A 26,283-nucleotide genomic window follows, 5' to 3' on the forward strand; every position below is an offset into this window, starting at 1 on the left:
GTGTTTTGATTGATCTGCGCTCGATGCGTCTGGTCTGATCCAAACATCAGCTCGGCCTGTGGGGAGTACTCCGTCCTTTACTGCAGTAACGTACTAATACACAACACAGTGTGAAAATACTCTGTTACAAGTAAAAGTCCTGCATTGAAAATGTCTTTGAGTAAAAGTCTGATTTTAATGATCAAATAATTAATTTTCTGTCGATCAGCTGAAACTTTGGTACTTTAACGTGGAACAAAACATATTTCAGAAGTTTTTTTGTGTGTAAAAATCCTCATGAGGCGTTCAATGAGAGTCGGCACGCGTTCATCAGCTGATTATCCTTTTATTGTTTTCATAGAAAGTCCAACTCTCCCTGCAGGTACAAAAACAGAGAGCTGGCGTAGCAGCAGGGCTGAAAGCGACTGACAGGTCAGATAACAGAGGAAGAGGAGGACGAAGAGGAAAGACGTTCATAATCACAGAAAGAAAAGATCATTCCTTTTACATTCCTTTATCCCAGAGCTGTACATCGATAGACGAGGCAGAGATCAACAGTTCCACATTTCTTATTCTCTAAAAACACAGAAGAAGACTTGAGTTTGTCCCTTTGCGCGGAGACGCCGGCAGGCAGGAAGCTGGCGAGGCGTTCACGGACGGCTCGCTGATTGTCGGGTCACACCTCAGGTGCGAGGAGGCACGCAGGTACAGGTTTGACCTGAATACTGGACTCTGGGGGATCTGGTCCAGCACAGAGGGCTTTGACAGGATGGAGCGCCCCCCGCTGGGTGGAGGTCAACACGTCCAACATGTCCAACACTTCTGCAGGTCACTGAAGAGACTGAAGCTGAGTGTTTAAAGGGCCGCTTCACCCAAGCTACAAAACTTCACCCAGTCATGGTCCTGGACACGTTTGTGATCTACTTAAATGAAGTACTGTCAGTATTTGAAGTACTCGTTGTGCAGACTGGCTGGTCTCTAAGTGTGACGCTGTAGGAGACATGTGAGATCATTTTCATGATCAGTTCACATCCTTTGTACTGCAGAGTAGATCAGCCGTCCAGTACTGCATCATGGTGTTAAATACATGTAGTGGAGTAAAGACATTTATCTGAGTTCCTCCTTACGTTTCAGATTAAGACTTCACATAAAAACATGATACTTGTTCCTAAAACACAATAAATAGTTAAAGATCATCTGTTTTTCTCACCAGGTCTCATTTTCAATGACGGCTGGAGCCTCAGAAAGGTGAAATGATCAAACCTTTCATAATAAAAGCACCGATGATGAGAGAAGAGTCCAGATTTGTGACGCTGGACTTTTTTTTCCCGCCTCGTAAACCATCTGAAGACCCCTCAGATTACTCCTGAGAGCGTTTAGCTGAAAGCAGACTGAGTGCAGGACTTTCACTGTTGTACTTTTACTCTGTTGAACTTGTACTCAGACGCCTGACACGTGTGCACGTGTTGTTCTTAGCTTGTGTAGTTTGGGTGAACTTCAGTCTCTTCGTGCTTGCAGCTGGTGGAACTGGAATGTCTGTGAACGCACCGCTGAGTCTTCACTGCTACACTTTGAGTTTAAAGGTTTCTACTGACAGGACGTCGTCTTCATCACCAGCACCAACACGTTTCATTCCTGCTCAGGTGGAAGTGACGTTTCAGTCAGTGGGACACCTGTGAAGGACAGGTGGTGCCTTCAGCTCAGGTGCTGCACGTCTGCTGAACGCCTGCTCGCCTCCTGCTCGCCGCCCGCCGCTCACGCCGTGTGCTTCTTATGTGCATGTCTCTCCTGCCGGACATATAAAAATGCATCATCTTGATTCGTAGAAACCTGAGTTGCTCGACGTGTTTGTATATTTACAGTTCCTCCTGTCTGCGGCGCGTTCGGAGACCACCGGCCGGCTCGTACAGAAGAGGCTCAGAGGCTGATCCGGGTTCAGGTCTTCACCTTGTCCTTTAGTAAAACATCGTCTTGAAGCTGCAGCTGTCCAGAAAACTGGAGGCAGTACTTCTACACACAAATACACCAAAACTGCAGTCGGATCAGCCTGAGCGACGCTTTGCTTTATAGTTTCTCCAGTGCTGGAAAGTAACTGAGTACATTTACTCGCTTTACTACTTTACATTACATTCCAGTAGATTAGATTACTCTGGACGGGGTCACTCTGCATAGTGAGTACTTTTGGTACTTTCAGTATATTCTGATATAGTGTACTATAGTGTACCACAACTGCCGGATTAAAGCAAAAGAAGAAGAAGAGGAGCCACAGCTCACTGCGTGTTTCCTGCCTTCACTTTGAATCAGAACGTCAGCCCTCCTGTCGCCACCAGAGGGCGCTTTAAAACCCCAAAATACAAAGTAAAGGAAGAAGCTGCATCGCTCCTTATTGTCAACAAATCCTCCAAAAAGGTCAGAACACGTCAGACCCTGCAGCCGTTTGAGGAAACGGACCCAGTTTAAGGATAAACTGGATGTTTGTGAGGTGTTTTTACCTCTTCAGTAGGAACCAATGGGCTGTGAGCCTCAGACAGGAAGTCAGAGACGGAACAACACGCCGCTGGTTTTGCTCTTTTCGTGGGATTTGTCGACAGTAAGACAAACACAGAATACTGCCGCTCTTGTTCTTGAGTCAGTGAAGTTTTCACAGACTCAGACATCGACCGACGACCGTCTGCTTTTGTTCTTTGAGTTCTGCACCTGAAAAGGTAAAATACTGGAAGTGTGAGACAAAATCAGGCTGGAGCGACTTTTCTTCACCCCAGAGTCAGAGTGAAGTTTGAGTAAATGCTCGTTATCTTTCCCGGACGCTTCAGGCTCTGATGGTTATCTGCTGCGAGCGTCGGTCGGCGCCGTCTGTCCTTTCCTGTCGACGGCGTCGTCCCAGAGGCTACTTGAGGTTTAAATAGAGGATCTACAGCTACGAACCATGACGACAGTATGATGACAATGATCCTAGCTCTTTAAATGCATACGTTAGATTAGCGTGTTCCTATGTTCAGGTTCCCCCGGTGAAGTAAATAAATACAGTTCTTTGTGTTCCTGACGCGCTCCGTCTCCGGGTCCGCGAGGCGGCGCTGATTGTCCGAAGCAAAGTGCCGCAGGAGGACTCGGCCTCCGCGGCGGGACCGGTTTCCACGACAGCTCAGTCCGGCTGCCGATCGGTGACGCTAAAGCTGAGAAATCCAGATCCGACAGAGTCCGTTAAGGTGCAGGGAGGGGGGCAGGGGTCTCGTGTTCCTTTTTGGCGTTAGCGGTTCCTGGGTCCATCAGTAGTCTGTCCCGCCGGACCGGATCAGAGGGAGGGGGGCGGGAGTCCGGCGGAGGTCAGATAGAGGTCAGAGTTGAGGGGGGGTGGGGGGGGGGGGGAGGGGGTCGAAGGTCACAGAGCGGTGGAGGTGATCTTCTTCATCCCCCTTCGCTGGGCCAGCGTGGAGCAGCCCACCGGCTCCAGGACCGTGGCGACGTTCCTGTTCAGGGCCGAGTAGGTGGCCGCCATCGCACCCTGGAGGGGGGACAGAGGGGGGAGAGTCAGTCGGCTGCCGGCCAATCGATCGATCAGTTCATTGATCAGCTAACTGAAAACAGGCTGGACTTCTGTTTGATGACGTTTTACGATCAATAATGGACAGAAGCATCAGATGCAGCTCTGCGTGTTCAACCAGATTCGTTTACGCTGCCTGAATAAGACGGACAGGTGTGTGTGTGGTGTGTGTGTGGTGTGTGTGTGTGTGTGTGTTCACGGTGTGTCTCACCTTGACCAGGTGTGGCGCGTCCTGTCTGTTCAGGGTGTATTTGGGCAGCTGGTCTCTGTGCGTCACCCACGGGTGACGGAGGACCTGACCCGCCGTCAGCCGCCGGTGGGGGTCGACGTGCAGCATCTTGGACACCAGGTCCTGAGGGGGTCAGAGGTCACACGTGAGCTCAGGGTCAACAACATGCTGAAGGGCCAGAGACACAACGTCCAAACTTCTTTTAGGAGGAAGTGTGTGTGCGTGTGTGTGTGTGCGTGTGTGTGCGTGTCCACACCTTCGCCTCGGCTGACACAGAGTTCCAGTATCCTCCGCTGAGCGAGAACTTCCCGCTGCCGATGCGAGCCAGAATCTCCTCCGGCGTGTCCTCCGGTCCGTTAGCGAACGGAGTGAAGCTGGAGACGGGTGGAGGACAGGAGAGAGACGGATGAGACGGAGACAGAAGTCACATTCAGACAAACGAGTGTTTTACAAGGATTTTTAATGAAGGCGTGTGAGGGAGACGCCGGGGGTTTGAACCCACCCTGTCAGCATGGTGTAGAGCAGGACCCCCAGACTCCAGATGTCACAGGCGGCGTCGTAGCCCTGCTTCTTCAACACCTGCAGAGACACAGACGCACGTCACGTCTCACCTCATGTTCAACAAACCTGACCTTCAGCTTTTCTGCTCATGAAGCAAACACGTTGGAGAAACACCGGGTACCTCGGGCGCCACGAAGTTGGCGGTGTAGCACGGCGTCATGAGCAGGCCGTTCTCCGCCCTCAGCTGCTTGGCGAAGCCGAAGTCGCAGATCCTGATGGACTCGGCGTTCCCGCTCTCGTCCACGTACAGGATGTTGCTGGGCTTCAGGTCTCTGTGCACCACCTGCGAACACGACAGCTGTTTGACTTCACAGACCCTTCTCATCGCTCTGTCTCACCTCTGCGGTGGAAATGATGAAGAGCGGGAAGGTTTCCCGCCGTGGGCGACCTCCACGTACCCCCTGCACATGCAGGTACTCCACGGTCTTGGTGATGGTGTAGAGAACCGCGCTAGCTTCCCTTTCAGAGAAAAACTTCTGTCGGAGGATTTTGTCGAGCAGCTCGCCTCCTTTCATCAGCTCCGTCACCAAGAAGACCGAGCGGCCGTCGTCATACACCTGCGTGAGGACGACACCTGATTCAGTCACTGTGACTTAAAGCCAACCTATACGGCAGCTTCAGACTTTTAGAGGTTTGTTCCAAAACACGCAGCGTGAACGCGATGCCAGGCTCCACCGAGCGGCGAGAGGATTAAAACAGCTGCTTGGAGAGCAGACTTTTATTTTGAAGGCCTCGTTTAAAAGCACCAGAATCACACTTCTGTTGACCGCATCAGACTCACGTCCTTCAGGGTGATGATGTTGGGGTGCTGCCCGTATCTCAGCAGGATCTCCACCTCCTCCGTCGGGTCTTTCTTGGCCTTGCTGATGATCTGAAACAGAGACAGACGGTGGTCACAGAGCAGGCGAGCTGAACGCGGACGTCTCGCCGCAGATGGCGGCGGTCTTACCTTGACGGCGTACTCCATGCCGGTTCCCTTGTGCACGCAGCGCTTGCAGATGGAGTACGAGCCGACGCCGATGTCCTCTTTGATCTCGTAGGTGTCTGAGAACTGGGACGTACTTCTGTGAAGCTGCTGCATGCAAAGACAAACATCAGCACATTATTACTCACTGAGTGGAGACGAAGAGGAAGGATCCAAAATGGCGCATCGTCAGCGATCGACTCCGGGGTTAGCAGGCCTTTCTGGTCTTTTAGCTTCACCTAATGGTTCTCCTGTTTCCCGGCCCACAATGCCGAGCAGCGTAATGTAAACCACCTTTTATGGGTTCGCACAGCTCTGCCAGTTCATCAAAGGCGGGAAGTTTACCAGACGCACATTTGCAGATATGAACGAGTGTGTGCATTACAGGAAACAGTGGAGGCTCTTAAAGGGCCGGCACTCCCTCCTCCCGTCTGCTCCTTCGTTTTAGAAAATACGTCTTCATCAAAGGGCTCTGGAGGTTGTCTGGGATGGCCTCACCCAGCAGAAGTTCATTCAGCTCGCTCTCTGATGACGGTTTGCAGCCAACGCCCTCGTGGGTCTTTGCTTCCACTCATTGCGGCTCACCCCTCAGGTCAGACTACCTCTGACATCTGTTGAATTACGGAGTGTGTGTGTGTGTGTGTGTGTGTGTGTGTGTGTGTGTGTTTGTGTTTGTGTGTGTGTGTGTGTATGTATGTATAAATTACAGAGTGTGTGTGTACCTGAACGATGGTGTTGGGGATAGGTTGTGTGTCCTCTTCTGTTATGGCCACAAAGCTGAATCCTCTGAACAGCTGATGGGCGTTGGCACTGGGAGGAACCCCCGGAGAGTCTGAGACACAAACACAAACAGCTGTTGGTCGACATTTTACCCAGGATGCAGTGCAGCTCAGTGCAGTGTGAACGGGAGGAGGAGGAGGAGGAGGGGGGACAGGCGGTACCTCTGGGTGTTTTCGCCGTGAACTCTGGATCGAAATAGAAAGTGTCGTCAGGTCGTCCTGAGGCCGGTTTGAAGGGGGGGTGGATCTCTCTGCGGAAGAGTTTCTGCAGGGGAGACGAAAAGTCAGAGACGCACAGAAGAGACAAAACGATGAAGATTTGAGTCAAAGCTTGTCCACCGGAGACACTGACGTTCCAGTCGATGGTGCTGAAGAACTGATGCCTCTTGATCTCCTCCACGCCGTCCGGTCCAGCTCCTGCAGACAAACACACCAGCTGTCAGTCCGCTGTGGTGGAGGACAGACCAGCAGGGGGCGACGTGACGCCACAAACACAACATCACTGTCCGATTGTGCCAGAGGACAGCACGTCCCTCTGAAGACCAAACTCTTTAAAGACATTCACACTGAAAAAGGCTCTAAAACAGCTGATCACTGTGGATCTTAGAGGAGGAAACATTTGAAGGGGACTATTTTCTTCACTCCTGTCATGTGAGCGCGTTGTGGAGGTTTACCTAATCTGTTGGCGGGGTTGCGTTTGAAAAGGTTCCTGAGGAGACTCTGAGCCTCGGAGCTCAGAAACTGCGGCATTCCCAGCTTGGCCCTGCGAAGACAAGACGAAGAGTCCACGTCAAAGCAGAAGGTTTCTGGCTGACATATTGTATATCCAAACTGAGAGCATGTGAAAGACTAGCCGACGTTATGACACACACACACACACACACACACACACACACACACACACACACACACACACACACACACACACACACACACACACACACACACACACACACACACACACAGGAAACACACTCAGCAGTCTGCAGAGTCTGCTCAGCATGTCCCTGCAGACGGACGCTGAGAGCAGAGAGACGGCAGAGGAAGCAGACGGGTTAATACTTCCTGCCAGTTGTTTTTCTCCAACTTGATTCTCTCCTTCACTTCTCCTCTCCTCCTCCTCTCTCTCCTCCTTCTTCGCTTCTCCTCTCCTCCTCCTCCCTGGCCTCTCCTCCTCCTCCCTCCCCTCACCTCTCCTCCTCCTCCCTCCCCTCTCCTCCTCCTCCCTCCCCTCACCTCTCCTCCTCCTCCCTCCCCTCGCCTCTCCTCCTTCACTTCTCCTCCTCCCTGGCCTCTCCTCCTCCTCCTCCCTCCCCTCACCTCTCCTCCTCCTCCCTCCCCTCCTTCACTTCTCCTCCTCCCTGGCCTCTCCTCCTCCTCCTCCCTCCCCTCGCCTCTCCTCCTTCACTTCTCCTCCTCCCTGGCCTCTCCTCCTCCTCCTCCTCCTCCCTCCCCTCTCCTCCTCCCTCTCTGTTATAAATTGCTATCAGAACACTTGAGTCCATTTGTCTTATCTCTCCTCTTCCTCCTGAGTGCTGCACTTTATCTTGTCTAAAATGAATCCTTCTCTTTCCCCTGGGCCGCAGGAAGGGGGGGGGGGAGGACAGTCTCACGCCGTCTCTCTCGTACTGTCTCTCTGCGTCTCCTCGGATGTGCGGTAAGCTGTAATAGAAGCGTGCCGGCAGTATAAAGTGTCTTACTTGAGGATCATGGTCATCGTCTCTTTCCGGTCTTTGCCTTGAAACGGCAGCGTCCCCGTCAGCATCTCGAACTGAGACAGAACAAAAACATGTCCACAGTCAAAACTTTATGCTTTTCAGCGGGACAACTGACGACGCTTTAGACATAACATGCATTTCCTGTTGTGTTTTACTGAATCCTGTCCACCACAGCCGCACGGCGAGCGGCATCCTCTCACCATGAGCACGCCGTACGACCACCAGTCGGCGCTGTGCGTGTGTCCCCGCCTGTTCACCACCTCGGGGGCCATGTACTCCACCGTCCCGCAGAAGGAGTAGGCCTTGTTCTCGTGGTCTATGGACTCCTTACTGAGGCCGAAGTCTGACACACGAAGCAGCCATAAAGACAGAGTTATCAGACGTTACAGCAGCCAGAGCTCGCAACACACACACACACACACGCACACACACACACACACACACACACACAGCAGGTGTGACATTACGCACCGGTCAGCTTGATGTGTCCGTCCTCATCGAGCAGGATGCTGAAATAACAGAAAAGCTTATTTTTCACACTCTGAAAGAAAAGTCTGCAGGAAAAGTGTGTGTGTGCGTGTGAGTGAGTGCGTGCATGTGTGTGTGCGTGTACGTGCGCCTACTTCTCCGGCTTGAGGTCTCTGTAAATGATGCCCAGGCTGTGCAGGTGATCGAGGGCCAGAGCGAGCTCGGCCAGGTAAAACTTCACATCCTCCTCTGTGAACATCACCTGCAACACACACACACACGCACGCACGCAGACACACACACACACGCACACTCTTAGTCCAGCACGTTTCCAGTTGTCTCAGCTCGGTCAGACTGGCATTAAAGCAGCAGTGCGTCTTCTCTGTTTGTTTTGTAAGCTTTCATCATGAAATTGGTCGATGTGATGTGAAACTGTGTCACTTCGACCTCGTCATCTGACGACATGACGCCGCTCAGAGCTCTGTAAAGCTCTGCGGCTTCAGGAAACACTACGTTAACCCTCCTGTTAGTCATGACGGCCGGACGGTGACGCTCTGAGTGCAGACACATGAAAGCAGAGTGAGTCACGGCGCTCTGTGGAAAATACGAGGAAGGAGAAAATCTAGAGCTTCTCAGAAAGTGAATCAGGACTCGTCGCTTTCAGGGGAAGTGAGAAAGCAGCTGATAAGTGAAACCTGCCTCGCGGCGTGTCCGCGCTGTCTCCTGTCCCTGCGCAGACAGACGTCCTGCAGTGCTTACAGAGGCTGTTTCCTGCGTCACCTTCACTGAGCTGCACCTGCAGTCAGACATTACCTGCTCTTCCCTCTGAGCGTCTCAGACCAGCAGAGACCACATCAGTCCAGTCCTCAGACCGTCACTTCCTGTGTCTTTATCTCTGACCTGCTCCTCTGCTATGGCCTCCAGGTGGTCTGGGTTCAGGTCTGCTTTCAGGTTTTGAGCCACACATCTGCTCCAGGTCCCTGTCTGTCCCTCATGAGAGGACATGTGGGACAGCAGCTGCACTGTTTTATTCTGTCTGAACTTATTTGCATGTTGGATTTCATGTCTTCTTCTTCTTCTTCCTCGTGTGTCTGTTCTGAATGTCTCACTGTAAGCTCGGTCCTAAAGCCACTCGCGTCTCACTGAGCAGCAGCGGGAGGGAAAAGGTGTTTTACCTCCTTCGAGAGGCGCGTGAAGAGGTCTCCTCCTCTGAGGAAGTCCAGGATCAGGTAGAGCTTCCCCTCAGTCTGAAATGCTGAGGAGGAAGAGAGCGAAGGACACACAGTGAGTTCAGTTCGCTGCTGGCCGAGCGTTTCCTGCTGCTCGCTAAAACAGGAGGCACGAGCTCTGATTGGCTGGTGACTCATCCCGGACGCCTGTCATTGGTTGACTCACCGTAGTGCAGTTTGACGATGAAGGGATGGTTGACCTCCACCAGGATGTCTCTCTCCATCTTTGTCCTGACCCGGTCACGCACTGGAAACAAACACACACACACACACACACACACACACACACACACACACACACACACACACACACACACACACACACACACACACACACACACACACACGCGGAGTGGAAAACACATAAATCACCAGACAAAGCACTAAAAGCCAAAGAACAGCAGCCTCCCTTTCTCTGGCTTCTATTTCGGGTGGAGAGATGATGGCTGCAGATGAGCGAGCGAACCATGAGGAGAGAAGACGAAACTCAGCGACGAGACGTTTAAAAACAGCACGGAAAAAAGGAAAGTCGGACGCTAATGCTCAGAGAGGAAAGAGAGGAGCACACAAAATAAAGGAGTGCAGTGTTTTCTTCCACCAGCAGATGGCGCAGAGTCGAGTGATCTCCTCCTCTCTCCACTCGCCTCTCCAGGTCTTTCATCTCCGGCTGGTCTCACGTTCGAGTGTGAAATTCCATTCTGGGCGATGACGACTGAGCAAACAGCAAACAAAGCGAATCCACCGGAGGACATTTTACTGGCTGAAAGCACAGACGAGCTCATCCAGGAGAGCTTCAGAGGGCCTTCAGCTGATTTCTGGACTTCAAAGATGCTGAAAGTCCAGTTTAACAAACAAAACCACAAACGGCTCATCTGCTCAGTGTCTGAGGGAAAAGACCTACATGCAGACATCTGGAGGTCTGACAGGTTTGTGTGACACTCACAGCACCAATCAGAGCGGCTGCTTCCTCCTCTAACCTCAGCGACGCCCAGGCTCCACCTGATGGCCTACATCTGGATTTTGAGGATCGAGCAAAGAAAACACGTGACAGCGAGCGGGACACCTGAAGACAACATGTCCTTATTTTTAGGGTTAATTGGATTTTCACCAATGATCTCATGCTCGTGGACACTCGGGCCTTAATGTCTTTCCAGCTGCTTCAAAAGACGTTTTTTAAATCTGTTACGTCCGTCATTACGTCATCATTATATGAGCGATTGATTGGTCATCGCTGATCTCTGCAGGACCTTCTGATACAGGCAGGAGGTCCAGCCCTGATGAGACGACAGGTCTCTTTTCGTGGCGTTTGCTGACAGTCAGAAAGATGAAAACGCTCCTTTGAGAAAAGACGCTCGTGTCAGAGAAGCTTTTTACCTTTCAGCGTCGCCTTCTTCAGGACTTTCATGGCGTACAGCTGACCAGCATCTGGCCCAGTGATCTTCCTCACCAGAAACACCTACACACACACACACACGCACGCACACACACACATGGTTAAATATGTATTTATGTATGTAATGTGTGTGTGAGCAGTGTGATGTCCTGTGTGATTGTGTGTGTCCATGCTGAATGTATATTACTTGCTTTCTATGGTGTGTGTGTGTGTGTGTGTGTGTGTGTGTGTGTGTGTGTGTGTGTGTGTGTGTGTGTGTGTGTGTGTGTGTGTTTGTTTGGGTTAGCCCCTTTTTCTGGGTCAAGCTTATGTAGATTAACATAAATACACGCACACACATGCGTACGCAGACACACACACACACACACACACACACACACACACACACACACACACACACACACACACACACACACACACACACACACGCGCACGCAGACACACACACACAGGTACCTTGCCGAAGGAGCCCTGTCCCAGGACTTTGCGGAGCTCGAACTGTCGGGGGTCGGCCTTCTCGGACCCCTCCTTCACGTGGTGAGTGATGCTGATCTCCTTGATTGGCACATCGTCCTATAACACACACACACACACACACACACACACACACACACACACACACACACACACACACACACACACACACACACACACACACACACACACACACACACACACACACACAGGTGCCTTTAAATCCACTGGTGAGAGGTGAGCTGAAGCGCTCAGGTGAGAGCGACAGACTGATTGCTAGACGGACCAGAATGCACTGCAGAGCCTGAGTCACATGACAGGGCGGGGCAACAGAAGTCTCAAAAACAGCAGCTGAGAGGAGCAGGTCCAGGCATGTTCCCTGGGGGTTTTGTCGAAAGGTATTATGGGAAATGCAGTGTGTAAAGAAGCAGGCGGGCAGGTGAATCCAACATGAACGACAACAACACCAGAGAGCGCCGCTATCAGAGCGAGCACGCTTTCCTGCCGTCCTCACATCTCAGTGAGTCACAACAGGTTGAGCAGGGTTCCTCCAACATTCATCATCTGCTCAGCGGGAAATCACAACACACACACACACGCGCACACACACACGCGCACACACGCTCAAACGGGACACACATGCACACACACGAAAGCACAGTTGTCATGGAGCCACCCCCGGTACCTGCTTCCTGCTGTAGCTGAGTGACTAATGATATCGTACTGTGTGTGTGTGTGTGTGTGTGTGTGTGTGTGTGTGTGTGTGTGTGTGTGTGTGTGTGTGTGTGTGTGTGTGTGTGTGTGTGTGCGCGCTCAGTGACACCATCCCTCCGTCAAACTCTTCTAAATCTTCCTCGCTGCTCCTGCTTTGTGTGCTCGGGGTATTGATGCAGTAAACAGGTAAACACATCCAGACCGCCTTCGCCTGCGCTCCCATCATCCTCTCTGATCTGCTCTGCGCTCCCCAGTCCGTCCCTTCCTCTCACTCCTATTGCTTCGCTCCCTCCTCCCTCCATACCTGTAGTTCCCAGGTGGGTGACCTGCTGGCTGCCGGGTGTCCCAGTGCATTGTGGGTCCTGTAGTCGCGGCCGCGGCTGAGGCTCTGTGGCGCTAACATGCTCCTGCGCTTCGACTGGCAGGCTACAGGAAGGAGCTGACGCCGGCTTCTGCTCGTCCCTGACTCTTCCTCCTCTCTCTCTTCCTCTGCCTCCACCTCCCTCTCCCACTTTGTCTCTCCCTCAGAGAAATCCTTGCCTCCCTCGCTCCCTTCCTCCCTTGTTCCCTCCCACTTCCTCTCTCCTTCTATCTTTACTTGAACCGTTCTCACCTCTCCTCTCCAGTTTGCACCTCCCTCTCTCTCCCTCTCCATCGCCCTCCTTCCTCACGGGAAAAGGTCGCAGACTGGAGAGAGAGGCTGCAGATGCATGTGCAGTGCTGGAGGTAGTATTCAGACACTTTACTGAAGTTAAACTGAGAAATACTACATTACGAGTACAAGTCTATACAAGTGTTATCAGCACAATGCAAAGTAGAAGTACTGTGATGTGGTCAGAGGGGACACTGGACATAACATGATGAATTATTCCTCTGTTGTCTCAGTGGCTCATAAACCTCCATCACTGTCTGCCTCTTCACTCACTTACATGTCATATACTACATTATGTGTACTATTACTGCCACAATAATGTTAAAGCAGCATTTTCATAGTAAAGTTTCCCGTCTGAAATCTAACTGGTTACCTCAGTTCTCACATAAATCACAGAATCCTCTCAGCTTGGCTGGTTAGCAAACCTAAAACTGAAGCAGAGAACGACTGTAAGCGTTTGTTTTCTTAAACGAGGAAAAAAGTGTTTTGTTGAAACTCGTGTTCATATTTCTCAGCGTCAGGTGTCGATAAAACACCTGACAGCAGGTATCACATCAGCGCCGCTTCAAAAAAAATCCCCAGCCTCACACGCGCTGACAACATGTGATTCACGCTTCTGCGCCAAACATGGGACATCACGGCGCTGCACGTCGATCATCGGACTGAACAGATCGCACTCGAACGCACCGCGACGCTCAGAGCCGCAGATGAACCGCCGACAACGCCTGGACGCCGCCGACCGTCAGCGAAAATAGACAGTGAAATGTTTGAAGGGCTGAGGAGTCTGAGAGTGCTGACATTTCAAGTGTGTGTGTGTGTGTGTGTGTGTGTGTGTGTGTGTGTGTGTGTGTGTGTGTGTGTGTGTGTGTGTGTGAGTCAGAACACAGATGGAGAATCAGAGCCGAAGCGACAGGATGCTCATGTCGCACCTCTTAATCACAGGATTAAAACTGCAAACCCTGCACCTGTGCTCTGAACACACACACACACACACACACACACACACACACACACACACACACACACACACACACGCTCAAAACGCCATGTATGTACACACCTGCATACGCCCACACACACTTTACCTGCTTCTCTAACCTGTTATTGTCCCTTTTATCTGTTATTTCCATCTCAGCCGTTCACAGAAACACACCAACGCGCACACACACACACACACACACACACACACACACACACACACACACACACACACACACACACACACACACACACACACACACACACACACACAGCTAACTCAACTCTTCCGCTGACTCTTACAGAACATGTTTGCGTCTCACACACACAGGAAATAAGAACAATGTCACTGGTGGTAAATCTAAGCTGTTCGTCGACACATGGAGCGCCGGCTGCGAGCTTTGTTTTCGTCGCTGAGCTCCTTCGTCTCCTTCATGCAGTAAAGAACGTGATGGAGTCTGTCGGTTTATTCTCCATCTTGCAAACAGCAGCTGACGCCTCATTTGAGGTCCAGTTCAGTCTCTGTTCTGGAGCTTCTGATCTCATCGCAGAGGCTCAACTTTCCTTTTTTTGGACTTCCTGTCCACGGCTGCTGTCTCCAATTACCAGAATAAAACCTGGAGCTCGACATGAGAAGTCCTGAAAGTCGTCTTGCAGCACCAACAGTCCAAAAGCCCAAAATATCCATTCAAAGTGATAAGAAACAGACAAAAGCAGGGAGTGATTAGATACTTTAATCAATCATCATGATATTTGCTGATTGACTGATCGGTGGTGCGTCTCTTCAGCTGTAAGATAACTGTCCTCAGGTCAGCCAGTCATGAGCAGTGATCTGAGCAGAGCTGCTGGACGCAGGTGAGAAAACTGAACATCAGCTAGATGAGAAAATCCATCACAGTTTTGATTTCCATCCCTTTTGGAAATATTCCCCCTGAAGCCGAAGAACTGAAGCAAACACGGCCGTAATCAGCGGCGAGGTCAGCAGCCATCGGTCACACAGCTGGAGAGGACGTCTGTCCACCATCACGTCTCATTAAGAGTCTCATGAGCAGAGTGAATCAGCGTGATGCTGTTAAAGCGTCTGCACACAGCGGCAGACGTCCCCAGCGGACACATTTCAGCCATCGCATCAGATTAACATGAACTCTGCACACGATCTTAACCTCTGAGGAGGCGACACGAGCCGGCGTGAGCCCGGCAGCGGGGGGGGGGGGTCGGATGGACGGACGGACATCAGCCAATGACAAAGGAGGGACTGACACCGACCGGTCCAATCCAGACACAGCAAAATCTGCTCACAGGTGGAGATCTAAGGACACGTCAGAGTTAGAGAGGATGAGGGTGGAGGTAACATGAACCCCCCAACTCCTCCCACTGCCAGCACACATGCACACACACACACACACACACACACACACACACACACACACACACACACACACACACACACACACACGTTGATGAGCAGCAGAGCTGTATCACAGACGCGTCCACGTCTTGTGAACTTTTCTATGATTCCTGAAGTCTCAGATTTAAGACGCTGTTGGTCAGAATAAACACGGAGCAGCTGACGGTGGGAAAGGGTCAGTGTGCCATCTGGTTTCTGGAGCAGCACTACGCCATCAGCTGATCTCATAAACATAAACACCGGCCGCTTGGCCACACTTCCAGCGCCCTGTCTGGCTCTTCCTCAGCGGATGCCGGAGCTGCTCGTCCACACTGACGAGCTCACAGTGTTTGGACAGATGAAGCAGACATCCAGCAGCACGAGACCAGCTGACGAAGATGAACACACATCGCTTACATGTAATGTTAATCTGTCACTGAGACGGATACGACATGGACAAACTACCTGGAGGTGACGCCCTCACACTCAGGACTACTCACAGCCATACTGCGGCGTGCTGGTCCACAGCAGCCTAAAACCGTCCCCCCGTCTGTCCCCGTCAACAGCCCGGGTCGCTCCCGGCGGCCGCCATCAGAGGCCGGTCGCTGGCGGCCGCCGTCGCTCCCGGCGAGCAGCAGGAGACGTCGGAGCGCCTTCAGCTGACCCCTCAGCGCTCTGATGAGGCCGGTCACGGCGCCCGCACACACCGGCTTGGCCCCCGCCAGGATGTGTGTCATCACTCTGAACTGAGCTGCTGGGAGCTGCCGTCTGAAGCAACAGCGCGGCAGCGAATGACTGGGACTGGGACAGACAACCAGTGTGAATCAGAGTGAGGGGATACCCAGAGGAAGGGGAGGGGTGGGAGGGGGTGAGCCAAATCGGGATGGGAAGCGGGATCCCCCCCCCCCTCCACTAACAGCTGTAACCTTCCACCCAGTGTTTCCATCAGGTGTCCTGGAGATCCCCGCTTCCTCCACAGACTGACCAATGACTGAGTCCCACGAGGAGAAGAAGTCCCACTTCTATTTTCACACACACACACACACACACACACACACACACACACACACACACACACACACACACGTTTTCATCACCATCTGATGTTAGAAGTTTCTCTTTGTAAAGATGAAAACTGATTCTTTTCGCTTCCTTTTCATTTCAAATGACGGCTGGCTGAGCTGTAGAGAGTCTGGAAAGGTTGAAACCTGCCGTCCAAAACCAGATTACATTTACAATTAAGCAGAAAAAATAAAGGGGACAGTGTCTGAAAACAAGAACGAGAAAAGTGCTGAGTGGAGTCGAGCAGAACAGAGCTGCAGAGAAACACGGCGTGAGGCGGCTGAACGAAGTCACTTCCTGTTTGTTACCTGGAGAGACACATTTACACTCTGCCCACATTCAACGGACACGAACACAAGGAAGACTGAGACACGCAGCTAAGAAAGAGGACATACTGTGTCCTCAGTGTCCTCACAAACCCCCCGATGGAACAAATACTTCACATTTAATCGATACGATAAAACAGAATATGTTGATATAATCAACGATTTCCAGGAAACGGATCAGAAGCAGACTCAGTGAAGCAGAAACAGACTCAGTGAAGCAGACAGAGCTGGTTGATGGAGGACGTGTTCACACGCTGTCACGCTGTGATATTTGCGATCTGCTCGTACAGTAACTCTCTGACTGTGAAGATCACTCCCTCGTTCACGTGACAGCTGATGAAACACGCGTGTTTTAGAGGATCTTTGTGCTCTTTGCGTTCTCGAAAACTAAAAATACGCGATACACACACACGTACACAAAGCCAACAAACACAAGCTGACGCACGGGTGACACACAGTGACGCACACACACACATCAAACACTCTGAAACCCTCTCCAACACACTCCACCATAGACACAATGTGGATGCACACATCCTAATCCTCCACCTGTCACCCCCCCCCCCCTCCCCGCAGCAAACACAATGTACACAATGCGAGCGAGGCCGTCCACCGGATGTGTGACATTTCTTGGATTACCTCCACCTGTTGTCGCCTGCGCTGCGCTCCACGCCGGCGAGGACACGGCGGACCGTCCCAAACGCACATGGACTGAAACACAACGAGCAGCTCGAGCTTTGGGTGGACGATTGACCGATCGACGTTTTGCATAATCAATCAAATGAGGTGTCTTTAGCCGACATAAAGGACTCTGCAGCTCTGCTGAGCGCTTCCATCTCTTACAGATCACAGCTTTGGTTTGGCGAGCTCCGCGCTGCACGCCGTCAGGAGGTACGAGCTAAAAAGTGGAACCTGGTTGACATAAAAAATCTTTAATCATGTGTATAACCACACCTCTGCAGCCGAGGCACACAGGCCTCATTTGAGGGTCCCGCATGGTGTTTTCTTGCAGACAGTTTATTGTGTCTCGTCCACCACAGGTCCACGCTGCAGGGCCTCCAGTGCTGAGCGGTGAGGACAGGAGTGTTTAAGAGTTTAAAAGCCTCAGACTTCCTCAGGAGCTGGATGAGATCATCAGCTTCATAAGGCTGCATGTGAAGTCCTTCTGCCACCCGAGCAGCCAAAAAAACCAAATCTCTATATTGCGGCTTTAAGTGCAGACAGACGCCTAAAATATTCACTGCTTCGTGCTTCAGATGAAAGTGGACAGTTAGTTTTTCTTAACTGGGACATGGAGGGACAGACAGGCTCGTCCACAGACCACTAACAACCTGTTTATCATCTACAGCTGTACAGCAGCTTCACGTCACTCAAAGCAGAGCGTTAACCTTTCAGCTCACAGCTGATTCTGAACATCGTGAAGCCACAAAACGACGACCACTCGACTTATTTATTCACCATTAAAGGGACGAACCGACGCGCTCCTTTAACGACTACCGGAAATCTAGTTTGTCTTCAAAAGAAAGGAGTGCTTGGCAATGATTGCAATGATGGATAATGAGTGTGAGAGTGTGTGTGTGAGAGTGTGTGTGAGAGTGTGTGTGTGAGACAGAGAAAGAGGAAATGAGGGAAAGTGACGCCACACTTCCTGCGTCACCTGCACGTCCCCGACTAACTCTGCTAATAAAAATAGACACGAGTGGGACTTTGGTAATAATACCAAGCAGACTGTTGTTATGTAGTCTTATCCCTATAGTCTGTGTGTGTGTGTGTGTGTGTGTGTGTGTGTGTGTATGTGTGTATGTGTGTGACACTGAAATTGTGGGTTGTTGCTTTAAAATCCTGGTGATCTAAAGCTTTTCCTGTTGCTGCTGTCAGTGAGTCGCTGTGGGTGAGCACATCAACGAAAGGCCTCAAACGTCAACGTAATGTAAATGTGTGTGTGTGTGTGTGTGTGTGTGTGTGTGTGTGTGTGTGTGTAAAGCCTCTCCATGGCAGCAGCTATCACGGATTGAGCGAACGGGATGCCATTCCAGACAATCTGCACCCCCTAAGCCTGTTACGCAATCAAATTAACAGGCCGGATGGTCACCACACACACACACACACACACACACACACACACACATGCACGCAAATGCACACGCACGCACACACACGCAAACGCACACGTACACTTACTCGCACGCACACACACACACAGGATTTGTCAGGTTAGAGGCATAAAGTGCATTTCCGCTGGCCTTGCCTGAGGCTCAAATAACACACACACACACACACACACACACACACACACACACACACACACACACACACACACACACACACAGGGCTAACAGTCACCTGTCAAAGATCACAGTCAGTTCAGCAATAAAATGTTTGAAAGAAGTATTAAAAATGATCATTTCACACACACTTATACTCACTCACTCACACACACACACACACACACACACACACACACACACACACACACACACACACACACACACACACACACACACACACACACACACACACACACACACACACACAGTGTCTTTCGAGCAGCGACAGCCCTCCACGGCTGAAGACAAGGAAAGAGCTCCACCTACAGAGACTCAGACTACATCGACAGAAAGCCCTGAAGAGGACGTCACCCCCCCACCCCCCCCGCAGCGTCCAAGCGTCAGGAGATCTCTGGGAAATGTAGTGCAGCGACAGCCGCTGATGAACACACAGAGCAACACACACCTTTCATTCTGCTCTGAGTGGCTTCTGAGTGTGTGTTTAAATATTTCATCACATGGACGCTAAAATCATACGGACAGACTTCATGTTTTAACACGACAACAAGGGAGAAATGGTGGGAGAGAGACGAGACGTGACCAAACACACCAAAAGACAAGAGAGAAGACAGGAGACGTGGGAGGAGAAGAGACGGAGGAGAGACGAGGACATGATTTACAGCCCAGGCCCGACTTCATGGTACAGAGAGGAGCATTAAGTATGGATGAGGAGGAGCAGAGGGAGGACGTCATCATTAATTCAGCAGCTGGCAAGACAAGATCCTCAATCACAGCTCCGCACACGCACGCGCGCACACACACACGCACGCACGCACGCACGCACGCACGCACGCACGCACGCACGCACGCACGCACACACACACACACACACACACACACACACACACACACACACACACACACACACACACACACACACACACACACACACACACAGCAGCAGATGAAGGTGTGTGTGTCTGCTGTTAACTGATCTACCAAGAAGTGCACAGAGGTAAAAACACTGAGTGGAGCAGGGAGGTGGGAGGAGGCGGGAGGAGACGGGTGGAGGCGCCTGGAGATCCACTGCTTTTTTTGTCTGATGGATGAATTTAAAAGACGGACATTTGTTGAATTTTCACGTTTTGTTCCCAACTACAACAACAAAGAGGTCTCATTTTAAAATCTCTCATTCCTGCTTCTGATTGGCTTCTTCTCCAACCAGGTGTGATCAACCAATCAGGACACTGAGGTCACGTCCTCTGGTATGCCTCTGGGAACTTGGGATCATGAATAAGAGTTTATGATCATCAGAGAGAGAGAGACATGGGGACAGAGACAGAAGTGTGAGGAAGGGGGACAGCCTGGAGACGGGGAAAACTTTGTCGCCATGCCAACCACGTTACCATGGTAATCTGTCCATAAAACACACACACACACACACACACACACACACACACACACACACACACACACACACACACACACACACACACACCCCTTGCTGCGATGTGCTGGACAGTGCGTGCTCATTCGTCCGCTCTCTCTCTTTTTCCGTCCTCCTGTCAGACTCTACCTCGCTCTACCGCTCCGCCTTCACTCCTCTCTCTCTCTCTCTCTCTCTCTCTCTCTCTCTCTCTTTCCTCCCCCTCTCTCTCCCCTCATTAGTGCAAATCAAAGTGCTTCATCTGTTGCCAATCGAGCCCGTCTGATCAGGACGAGGGAGCCTCTTAATCACGTCTCTCTCTCACTCACACACACACACACACACACACACACACACACACACACACACACACACACACACACACACACACACACACACACACACACACACACACACACACACACACACACACACACACACACACAGCATGCGAGTGTGCTGCAGGGCAGAGCGATAAACGCTGGGCTGCACAGTATTGAACATTTTACTGCAGTATATATGGATATGACAGGAAAAAATACGGGAAGTTGATTCATGTACAGACATACAACTGTGTATGTCCCCCTCCACATCAGCTTGGACTCAGTTTGCGACAGACACCAGCACGGACAGGTGAGGAGAGAACAGGTGAAAAACAGCAGCGCATTAAAACAACTCTCTAACTCAAACACATTTATCTGCTGATCAAACTCTGCATCACAGAGGACTGTTGCACACGTGCACATCGTGACGTTGATGCTGTATAACCTTCCTCAGGATCACCACGGTTACACCTTTTCTTCACAGCTGATCAGGTGACAGTTCCAGGTGAAACGGGGACGCGGCACGACTGTTCCCGGATCAGATCTGCTCAAACGTAAACAATCGGATGAGACGCGCCTCAGGTGCAGCCGTGACTCCGCGGCAGCATCATCCTTTTTGTTTACATCACCCAAAGCATGATGGGAACCCCGTGGGGACACTCATCCCGAGGGGAAGTCAGGCAGAGACGAACAGGAGGAGTCACAGGAGTCATGAACAGCATCACCTTTTGTTGTCTTAAACTTTGAGTGCATTAACATTTTACCGCCTACTGCTCCACCCACAGCATGCTAATGCAACGTGGGCCGCTCGTGGACAGCTAGGACAAAAATAAGAAGATGGAGTACGTGTGCTGATTGATTAAACATCCTTCTGTGAAAACAGTACCAGTAAAATACACAGCACAGTACACAAGCTCATGTAATACTCTGTTTATCTGACCAGCCTCGGTCTCAATATACTGAATTTATGGTGAAAAATACGAGAAAAGCTGCAGATATTCACATAAGATAAGCCATAAATGTTTAATTTTTGGTGTTTTTGCTTTAAAAAAATGCAAGAACAATGAATAAACTATCAAAATGTCCACATATATCTTCATTAACTAAAGTGATGAAGAGATGAGACGCACCAGGATCGGACTGGCTGACCTCATCCAAACACTTTCCTGCAAACCCTGAATCCTAACGACTTCGTTTCATGCCATTAAAACTGTCCTTGAACATGTGAAACACCGCTTGAATGCTAACGGATGACATTTGAGAACAGGCTAACTGCTGCTACGGTAGCAAAGGTGTGGAGAGAAGAAACGCTTTGTGGGTTTAAAGGATTAAAGCGAGATTATTTTATGGTATTGCCAAAGCAAAGTAATGCGTCTGCCCTGGACGTCCTGCCGGCTGCATGGACGGGTCGTGTTTCCATCTTAATCTGCGAGCAGCCACACACGAGCGAAAGCATCCAGTGTGCAGAGGTGACGGCAGGGCTTTGAGGGAAAGCGCTGCAAAATCTGAACGAGTCCTGAGCTCAGAGTGAACGAGCACGCTGCTGAATGAGGACGGGAAAAAGACCCTGAGCACACCTGAAACAGAGAGGGCTCCAAAAACCACACGAGCAGGCTGAGATGACACGAGCCGCAAACACCAGCCTGCTGCAACAGCCTCTCTGCATGGTGTGTGTGTGCGTGTGTGTGTGTGTGTGCGTGCGTGAGAGTCGTACCTGGAACTGCCTGCTCCTAACGTGAAATAAAAGCGTCTTCATCACTCTCCTCTCCCGTCACGACGCCTCTCAATCCGATGAACTGACCAACTTTTTACAGCACACAGCACCGAGGGCAACACACACACACACACACACACACACACAGGAAGGCCCTCCAGCTGTTCATCGTGGCGATTAAAGCATGTCCTGTCATTGTTTCTCTGGCCACATCTGCACAGGAAGGCACACATCTGTCCATGGAGGCCCCCCCAGCAGCCCCTCACGGCCCACGTCACCGAGCAGACGGGCCGGAAGGCAGCGGACACGACAAACTTTAAATCATCAGCGTCTTCCTCGCCGATGTTCGTGTGAAGCATCGTGTAATAAATGAGTCTGGGCCACGACGGTGTGATTTCCCACAGGTCTGTGAACACATCGTCTAATCAATGTGTTTGTACTATGTGAGAAAGGAAAGGAAAGGAAAGGAAAGGAAAGGAAAGGAAAGGAAAGGAAAGGAAAGGAAAGGAAAGGAAAGGGGGAAAGAAAAGAGAGGAGAAAAGGAGAAGGGAAAGGAAAGATGGGAGGAGAGGACAGGATGGATAAAGAGGAGAGGAAAGAGCAACAAAAGAAAGGAAATAAGAGTGGAAAGAAAATTAAATAGAGGAAAAGAAAGCAAAGGAGAAGAGAGTAGAGGAAATGAAAGGAAAGACAATGAAAGGAGAGGAGAGAAAAGTGAATGGAAAGAAATGAAAGGTGAGAAGGAGAGGAGAGCAGAGGCGAGGAAAGGAGAGAAGAAAGGAAGCAAAAGCAAAATTAGAGCGAAATTAAAGAGGAAGTGAGGCGAGAAAGAAAAAAAAGGAGAGGGAGAGAAAGGAAAGAAGGAAGGTGGGGAGGAGGGGAAACACAAAATTAAAAGGATGATGTGTGAGACGGGGAAGACCAGAGAGAGTCAGACATGAAATTCCACAGGAGAGAGAAGAGGAGGAGGAGGAGGAGGAGGAGGAGGAGGAGGAGGAGAGACGGAAAATAGTGGAGATGTTGGATGTTGGTTTAGAGCCCGAACGTCAAATTCCAGCTGGGGTCAGGTAGACATTTGGGGGGGGGGTGTCTTCCCTCCCCCACTCTGTCCTCATCACCCTCTCCTTCGTCCCTCTCACTGGCGAACTGGGAAACTCCCCTCAGTCTCTCCCTCCTCTTCATCGTCCTCCTCCTCCTCCCTGATAGTCCAAAGGAAACTCCCTAACTCTCTATCCCAGCACACACGATCCAGAGTGTGTGTGTGTGCGTGTGTGTGTGTGTGTGTGCGTGTGTGCGTGCATGTGTCTGTACATACATGTGAGGTTGAAATCAGCCCCAGCTGTCAGTTTATTCACACTGACGGTTTCCACTGTGCGTCCTCGCTCGTGATATTTAGGAGTCGATGCTGTTTGACTGCTTCTATCACTGACTGGACATCAGCTCTGTCACTGCCTGTCCTTCATCCTCCTCATCCTCACGTCTACAACAACAGGATGCTGCTTTCAAGCATCAGCGGCCCAATCAGGGTGTGTTCTGTTCCTCTGTCCGCTGCAGCTAAACTTCTCAGTTAAAAACAAAAACACATGGCCGAGGACGGGCCGGGTCTAATATCTGGACACTTCACCGTGGAGGTCAGCAGCAACGCCGTCAACATAAAAACGACCGCAGAGCCTTTCTGACCGACGACTGTCAGTCTGTGAAACGTTAAATAAATAAAAATCGACAGGTCACGTGTGACCCAACAGCAGACAAAAGACAAATAAATTCAGTTTACAGGAAATAAGCAGTAAATCCTCCCAAGACATCTTTGGCCAGTTTTGATTGATCAACAACAGGAACTATTAACTGATAATCAAAACAGCTCGCTGATCGATTCCCTGTTGATCCATTAATGTGCTGATAACCGTGGTTCTGCTGTTTCCTTTATGTGTGTCAGTTTGGACTGTGATAACATCTGATGGGCTTTTGTCCTCATTTTTGACCTTTAATATACAAGATCAATAACTGATCAATCAGAAAAATGTAGGCAGATTAATCAATAATGAAAATAAGTGTTAGCATCAGCAGCGGTTTGGTTTAGGTTCAGGTTCAAGGGTCAGAACACAAGGCCAGGCCATCCACGAGGGTCCTCACAAGCATGTCAATGCAGTGTATCTGTGTGTGTGTGTGTGTGTGTGTGTGTGTGTGTGTGTGTGTGTGTGTTGCTGCTCTGTGATTGGTCTGTTCCTGGAGAGAGAACCTCGTTCAGGAAAAGCGGCGCCGCGTTACACAGATTACATCATCACCCCATGACCTCACAATGGCAATACCCACAATGCCTCGTTCACAACAGAGACGGCAAGCTCCAGGGCTGTCACACACACACACACACACACACACACACACACACACACACACACACACACACACACACACACACACACACACACACACACACACACACACACACACAGGAAAGTACCAGCTGATCCTGTCAGAAGCCAAACATGGAAGATATGAAACTCTTCTTCCTCTTGCTCACTTATTATCTGCCTCCTCCACTAATATACATGAATACACACGCACACACACACGTGTACACGCGCACACACACGCACACGCACCCTCCCTCGCTTCATGCCTCTTCCTATCAATCAATATTTCCTCTTTCTCTCGCTCTCTCTGCATCCATCAATAACCACTCGAGCCAGCGTGGGTGGGGCGGAAGTTTCCATTTTAGGTGTTTAGGCCTGAGCGCACACACTTCCTCCCTCCCTCACACACACACACACACACACACACACACACACACACACAGGACGACCACAGATGCATACAAATAGCCGCTAAGTACCGAACCCAGCGCTAAAATAGCTCCTTTTACAAAATGAGAGCTGACAAAACGTCCCAAACTGACTGCTTTTGTTTTTCTGCCCTTGTCTGGAGACACACACACACACACACACACACACACACACACACACACACACACACACACACACACACACACACACACACACACACACACACACACACACACACACACACACACACACACACACAGAAGTCAGAGGTTGCGACCGCTCAAACCGTAAGTGGATGAGTTGTTTCCGAGGAATGTCTCATCTATCTGATCCCTCACACACACGCGCACACACACACGCACACACACACACAGGACACACACACCTGAGCATGTTGAATAAGAGAGCGGGGTGCCATGTGTTTGTGTGTGTGGGCGTTTAAAAGACGCCACAGAAAGTCGGTCCAGATGGCCAGAGAAGATTAAACACCATCTGCCAGCGAGCGCGACGCGTGCACACACATACACACGCACTAGCATGCACACGCACACGCGTGTACACACGGGCCGCGTGGATGATTTATGGAGTTTGAAAAATGACTTCTCTAATAAGAAAACTCATTAGACCTTCAGTTTTGTGACGAAGGCCTTTTTCGTGGGGAATGATGAATAATTCAGTCGTCCTTTGGTCATCAGTCAGGAAACAGGCTGAAACCAGGAAATGAGGGTCCACGCGTGTCAGACTTCATCATGCTATGGGTTTGCAGCTGCAGCGCGCGTGTGTGTGTGTGTGTGTGTGTGTGTGTGTGTGTTTTTACCTCACATTAGCATACATTAGCCTACCTGAGCGAGCACTGACTCTGCATGCTGGGTGTTCAGCAGTAAAGCTGCGGCTGTCCTCACTGAACTCACTTTCGACGCCTTAGATGATCATTTTATCATCTAATCAATATGTTTGGGTTTGGGACTATCGGTCTGACCAGCTGCTGGCTCTCTGTGATGAACTGAGTCAGTCTGGACCAGAAAACTGTGGAAATGACATGTATGTATGAAGTATAAGAATTAATGAACATCTATGGTGCGTCACTACGTCTATGAACATCACATCTCCGACGTGCAGATCACAGAAAATCCTCCTTGTTTACACTCATGCCGCAGCTGTGGCCTGAAGGTTGCTAGTTCGATCCCCGGCAGACTGTTTGAGCTGCTCATCAGAGCTGAAGGAGGCTGACAGAAAAACAGAAAACAGCGTTCACGCTCAGCAAACAAGTGTGGAGTCATTAAACTAAAAAAAGCTCCACTTGTTATTTCAGTGAT

The 26,283-nt window shown here is 50.6% G+C and overlaps 1 protein-coding gene across 4 annotated transcripts in view; it reads right to left on the bottom strand.

Annotated features, from left to right (window-relative positions):
* Positions 1-331: 331 nt before the first annotated feature.
* Positions 332-26,283, bottom strand: part of rps6ka3b (ribosomal protein S6 kinase, polypeptide 3b) — a 36,026-nt gene continuing 10,074 nt past the window's right edge. Inside the window, exons 1-21 of one of the 4 annotated variants that reach the window (XM_070985548.1) lie at positions 12,354-12,696; positions 11,318-11,434; positions 10,843-10,924; positions 9,635-9,715; positions 9,415-9,494; positions 8,395-8,501; positions 8,243-8,280; positions 7,972-8,114; positions 7,754-7,824; positions 6,728-6,816; positions 6,406-6,470; positions 6,216-6,318; positions 5,997-6,106; positions 5,260-5,382; positions 5,092-5,181; positions 4,709-4,867; positions 4,432-4,593; positions 4,252-4,328; positions 4,006-4,123; positions 3,732-3,872; positions 332-3,481 (exon numbers count right to left, since the gene is read on the bottom strand). In XM_070985548.1, coding sequence (XP_070841649.1) covers positions 3,359-3,481; positions 3,732-3,872; positions 4,006-4,123; positions 4,252-4,328; positions 4,432-4,593; positions 4,709-4,867; positions 5,092-5,181; positions 5,260-5,382; positions 5,997-6,106; positions 6,216-6,318; positions 6,406-6,470; positions 6,728-6,816; positions 7,754-7,824; positions 7,972-8,114; positions 8,243-8,280; positions 8,395-8,501; positions 9,415-9,494; positions 9,635-9,715; positions 10,843-10,924; positions 11,318-11,434; positions 12,354-12,452 — 2,178 coding nt within the window. In that variant the 5' untranslated portion in view covers positions 12,453-12,696 and the 3' untranslated portion in view covers positions 332-3,358. Of the gene's footprint in view, positions 3,482-3,731; positions 3,873-4,005; positions 4,124-4,251; positions 4,329-4,431; positions 4,594-4,708; positions 4,868-5,091; positions 5,182-5,259; positions 5,386-5,996; positions 6,107-6,215; positions 6,319-6,405; positions 6,471-6,727; positions 6,817-7,753; positions 7,825-7,971; positions 8,115-8,242; positions 8,281-8,394; positions 8,502-9,414; positions 9,495-9,634; positions 9,716-10,842; positions 10,925-11,317; positions 11,435-12,353; positions 12,697-26,283 lie in introns of those variants that run through there. The other 3 variants (XM_070985547.1, XM_070985551.1, XM_070985550.1) reach the window with 3 other exon arrangements.

The sequence above is a fragment of the Chaetodon trifascialis genome, chromosome 18, assembly GCF_039877785.1.
Source record: "Chaetodon trifascialis isolate fChaTrf1 chromosome 18, fChaTrf1.hap1, whole genome shotgun sequence".
Classification (NCBI taxonomy): Eukaryota; Metazoa; Chordata; class Actinopteri; order Chaetodontiformes; family Chaetodontidae; genus Chaetodon; species Chaetodon trifascialis.